This window comes from Cryptomeria japonica, chromosome 9 (genome assembly GCF_030272615.1).
Source record: "Cryptomeria japonica chromosome 9, Sugi_1.0, whole genome shotgun sequence".
In the NCBI taxonomy this organism is placed as follows: Eukaryota; Viridiplantae; Streptophyta; class Pinopsida; order Cupressales; family Cupressaceae; genus Cryptomeria; species Cryptomeria japonica.
The window spans coordinates 278,094,126-278,100,125 of record NC_081413.1 but is presented as its reverse complement, the minus strand read 5'-3'; the positions used below and the strand labels follow the sequence as shown (position 1 = coordinate 278,100,125).

General features: G+C 34.6%; 1 protein-coding gene across 2 annotated transcripts in view; it reads right to left on the bottom strand.

Moving 5' to 3' along the window:
• Positions 1-4,647: 4,647 nt before the first annotated feature.
• Positions 4,648-6,000, bottom strand: part of LOC131046591 (pre-mRNA cleavage factor Im 25 kDa subunit 2) — a 107,058-nt gene continuing 105,705 nt past the window's right edge. The window contains exon 8 of one of the 2 annotated variants that reach the window (XM_057980361.2): positions 4,648-4,793. In XM_057980361.2, coding sequence (XP_057836344.2) covers positions 4,751-4,793 — 43 coding nt within the window. In that variant the 3' untranslated portion in view covers positions 4,648-4,750. The remainder of the gene's footprint in view (positions 4,794-6,000) is intronic. The other variant, XM_057980362.2, reaches the window with a different exon arrangement.

The following is a 6,000-nucleotide window of genomic DNA, read 5'->3' as shown; positions in this document are numbered from 1 at the left end:
TCTACCTACAGTGGTGTCCCTGGGCCATGTTGGATACCTAGACCTTTTATAGTGTCCTCCCAACTACTGAACTTGCATTGACGTCCTTGAGACGTGTGTTTGTCCAAAACTAGTGAGCTTCCTAAATGGATTGTTTGAATCCCTAAACACACTAAACCCCTTTGTGAATTTGGAATTACCATTTGATCCATAATTTGAAATAATTGGACACAAAGGTGATTAAATGGGTCGTCTTCAGACAACAAGTCACTAGATGATTCCTACAAGACAAGGCAGAGTCTGAGAGGACTCACTTCATCCTCACTCAACTCAATTCGCCCACAACCAACACAAAGGGACACCTAGATGTCCAACACAACTAAAACCCACAATTGGACTCCAAGTAACACACTCTAAATGGTTCCAATTGACCCCAAATTGGCTCTTGAGAGCTCAATCCAACAAGGGCTTGGTCAACATCTCATGACCACACTAGGAAACAACTATTTCAAACTCTAATACAATAATAATCAAATCTAAATTTATTTTAAGCATGAAACTAAGTATTCCTATGATAACATCATAATATCTCATCAAATGAAAAGCATAAAAGATCATGCTTGGTTGTTTGTACCACCATCAGTCCACTAAAGATACATCAATTCATTACCATGAATTACAATTACATATATCTCATCTTGTATTTTTCCATATACAGATCATCAATGAATATAATTCTTACATCCAATTGTATATATTACGACTTGCATGAAATAAAAAAGAAGAACAAGTGTTGAGGAAGGAGAAGGAACCCTTCAACAGCTCATGATTTAAGTCCTCCAGTCCCACACGGCCCAAATAGTCACACACTCAAGAAAGGGACGCAAATAGACTCACTCAAGAGCAAACATGGAGTAACACTCAACATGAACATCACAACCATCCAACAACATAGTGCCACATCCATAAATAAATAGAAAGAGAGGCATAACCTCAATGCAATCCAAAAGTATACCAAATATGAAAGCACTCACAAGCAGCAATCAACACCAACACATGAAGTATAATCCAGTCTCAAAAACTAAATAGATAACAAGGCCAAATGGCCATCAAATATAGTTATATCTAGAATCCATCAATAAGCACAATCATGTGGAAGGAAAATCCTCTTCCAAGTGCTACTCGTCACTATAGGGCTACATAAATAGGGAACAAGAGAGGGGAGTGGCATCACGTAGCTCAAAGAGATGGCTCATGATAAATCAAGTAGTTATCTCATACACACGAGATTCAAACTTTCCAGATCAATGCACCACGAATGGTCGGGCCCCAAACTCATCCTTAGACTATACGAACACTGAAGGCCATGAGAAGGACATCCACCTTATCTTCATTCATTTTATTAATGTATCATTAGTTTTCATTTGATTACAAAATGTTCGATGGGTTATCCCAGTAGTCTTTTTCTACCTTGGCCCCTATTAGACACCACTCCCATCATTGGTACCTAATCTAGGCTCAAAAAAATCAAAAGATGAAACTCATAGCAAGATGCCAATAAGGGAATCTAAATGCAACAACAATTGAGCCCAACATTTCCAAAATTCATCAAATAAACACCATATGCATTGATGTTTCCACATGCATCCAAAAGATACTCAATTGGCCCTAATGCCAAGAAAACGAATCCAAATTGATCCAAATATTAGTTACATATATAAAACTATAACTCCACATAATAATACCATATTAAAAACACCAAAATTCACAGTTTTATCAAAAAGTCAAATTGATCAAAAACCAATCATGGAGTGTTGAGAAAAATTGTGTCTCAACCTTGCATTTGCATGATGTTACTCTTTATAGTAAGTTTTCATTTGAGCATGAAATGGTGTGAAATTCTCCCCAAAGATTTTACCTAGCTAAATAAGCATTTTGGTAAAGTTTCATCGCAAGATCACAGCTAGTTTTTAATATTTAAAAGTTTTTATATTCTGGAGGGGTGTGATGAAAGGTTTCAATTTAATTTTGAGGGATTTAGAGGCTCCTAAACGTCATAAAAAGTGGTCATAAACATCATAGCAGTTTACAAGGTGATAGAGAACTTCGCGAGCTTCCTGGCGCTTCAAACACTTCGTCTATCGGACACACAATTCACAAGTTATGGCCTCTAGAAGTTTGTACTCCTAAAATAGGCAATATAAAATGCATCTGACACATAAATGAGTTGTAAAAGGAAGGGACACGTGTTGATGTGTGTTTGACATGTCATAGGGCATCTAGATAGGAGATAAGGTCAACTCCACTTTATTAGGTGGTTTTAGCCCGTGGTTTTCTAATACCATTTGACGGTTTCTTGTATTGTATCTCCTATATATGAGGTACATGAGATAGAGGTTGTGTGTAAGAGTCTTATGGTTATTGAGTTACATCTAAATCTCTAATTAGTGGTGCTCCTATGAAGAGATTTATTTCCAAGTATATTGTAATTTGTTGTTGATTGCTAAATAATATATCAGACCACTTTTGGAGTGTGGTGTTTTTCTCTTGAAAGGGTTTTCCCCACGTAAATCACTATGTTGTGGCATACATGTTGTTGTGTCCATTTCTATTAATTTTTTGTAACTGTTGTAATGATCTGTTAAAAATTTTGCATTACCCTCCTCTCAAGGTTAGTGTAGGAAGTTGTTATGCTACTTAGCTTCCTTGCATGGAGGTCATCCACCATTGATGGACCTCCAAAAAGCTCAAATTTTCAACATGCCCCAACAAAATTGTGGGAAACCCCATTGATCCATAGGTGAACAACAACCCAAAAATCCAATAAAATTCAAAATCTAGCAATCAATAAATATTGGATAAAGTTTCCTCTTGTAAAACTATGTTTTCAAACTTGAAAACCAATGAATTCATTACTCAACTAAATGAAGAAATCAAATTCCAAGAATGCTTAGAATCATAAAACAAACCATTTTCAACTTACCAAAATTGATTCCAACAAGAATTAAGGGAGAAAACAAGAATCATACCTAAAACTTGGGGAAAACTTCAAAATGGAAATGCAAGTCAAACACACCACGAGAGATCGAATCTTTCAAACAACCCAAATCATTCATCCGCATAATTCCAATGAGCCTCTACCCACAAAATTTCTCAAAAAAAATCCTTCTCAATCAAAATTCCAAAAAAAAATCCCATTGTAGAGTTTGACAGCTCCAAATTTGAAAAATAAAATTAGTGTCCAAAATAAGCTTCAAAAATACAATATAAACTCACTTTTGGAGTTCAAATGTAAAAATATTAAAAAATCAATTGGATAAATAAATACAATCACTCCCAAAATAGCCCCAAATAGCAAAACCACATTTCATAATTAAATATTAAATTGCCACTGTATTATTTAAATATCATTAATATATACACTATAACAATGAAAATTCACATATGACCAACAATACAAAAACAATCTTTATTGGTCATTCACAATTATGCAGTGGGGTAACTAGATATTACCAAATTGGTAACCAGATGTATAAATAAATAAAGAAATATCTTCCAAATTAGGAACAATGGCTATGGCAAGGTAACATTAATGGCCAATGCACCATCTCCTATAACCATCGTCGAGGATATGAGAACGCTTGGAGCTGTTGAGCCAAGTGGACTCAATGTTTGCACCTACGCCAACCAAAACATACAAACACCTATGCATACATATACATATACATATAACTGAAAGCATTATTAAAATTTCCCAATTGGGGTCACATAATAACATTGTTAGTAACATGATATCTCATTAGGTCAATATAGAATCAGCAAACTAAATATATAGCTAAGCATTTAATCTCTTAAAATAAATGCAATAACGTAAAATATGGTTTATTGCTTTTAAATCACCTAACCAAATTTCCATTACTAGTTTCATTCCAAATAGATATGCACTAAGTAATAGCACAATGGTCCTCACAACCAAAAACAAAAAAAAAGAATCATCGTGAAGCAATCCATAACATCATTGGTCCAACAAGAACATAGAACATATATCCAATCAAGGCATAAGCTAGGAACTCAAGACCTTACACTGAAATCAAATGCAGCATCCAGAATAACATCAAAGCACCACAAAAAGGTTTACACCCAAAAGAAAATGGCAAAACCACGGGCTCATAGCTATATCCACACCAAGAAGAAAGAATACAAAAGAACATCCAGAGGGGCGTTATAGCGAATCAATATATACCAAATATCAACTTTAAATCCAAAATATCATTAGGATCATTGTTGGATCTTACTTCAACATTATAGCAACTAAGAAAGTGATGAACACAATCACACATCAACACATGAGAACAACCTATATATGTGAAAACCTAGAAGAGAAAAACCACAGTGAGAATAGTTGCTTGGATCTACTGCCCAAACCTAGCCTCACAAAGATAACAAAGAACTAAAAATATTTTGTTGGCACCAATCCATAGGAAATACAACCTCAAATGGAGACACCAATCACCAATTACATTTGCAAGAACCAACTTACAAAATATAGCAATCCCCTAAACCAAAGAATTGAAAACCAACTCATATTATGAGGAAAAAACCTCAAATACTGAAAAGAGATACAAATGATATATTATTTGAACCTTCAAAACTCAACCTTCAACATCTATCTGATCTTATCTGCATCACAACACTCTCTTAGTGCGTATAGAATCTACAACTTGATTTCCACTTTAATTAATCTCTGCTACCTACTAAATATACAACTTGCTCAACCTTTGCCACTTTTGCCAACTCTCCCTTTTAGAATGAACCTGCATCAATTATTCATATGCATTACGATATTAATTACACTATCAAGTCAACCAAGAACATATTTGCAACATCTACAAGTCGGCCACAAGAATAAACCTTAAGTAAAACATGTAATAGGCTTAGTCCAAAATCCAACATGTTACACCTAGGAGTGGGAACATGTTATGTGCTACACAACATAGACTCCAATCGTCCCAAAAAACCTTCGCATGCATTCCTCAATTGGCACACATTACAGTATTGTAGTGCATTTATCAAGAACATCAACATAGTCGACCAACTAGCTTATGGAACATACCAATATATTAAGAGGGGGATTGAATCTATATATAATCAAATCTCCACTTTTATTGGTTTACACCAATCACTATTTAATTTTAGGATCATTAGCTTAATCATCGAGTGAAAGAAAATGATGCAACCATACAAAACAACACAACACCGTATATTACATGAAAACCTTAGAAGGGAAAAAAAACAGTGAGCAAGTCGCTTGGATATACTACCCAAATGCAACCTCACAAAGAATTATGAACACTACAATCAATTATGAAGGCAACAACCTTTAGGAGATTCTAAACCCCTCAATAATACATCACTTATGGTCACTAACCGAAAGGACATGGCGATAACCTAATCTGAACAACTCAATATTAGAAACGCACCAACCTCACAATTGGACACATTAGATAACAAACATATCACTATCAGAGATGAAATCAAAAAGATATTCGAATGGACCTTTGTAATTATTCTTTGTCATTTATTCATCTTTTGGTCCACACTCTATTCTACACTACATGCTCCACCTCTACATCAAATGACTAAACATGATCTACACTCCCTGAGCCATAGAGACATCTATTGTCATTGGTAACCTCTGTTACAAATATTCTTACCATACTCTCACAATAGATTGATCTTTAATATATGTGTGTGTTTGTGTGTGTGCAATATTATACAATCATTTTGTCATCTTTGATCCACTTAAACTGACATAACCATTCTTCTATGTCAGCTTCTAACATGTTAGATCCACCACTTCACAGTTGGCTCCAAGAAATTTGAATTCAAATCAAGAAGTAGCCATTGGCCAAGTTTAAACAACAATCATCAGTCACTCCTTTTTTGACTAAATGAATGAACAAGATATGATATGTTTAATAATCCAAATATTCTACTATATTCAATAATTCGAACATTCTA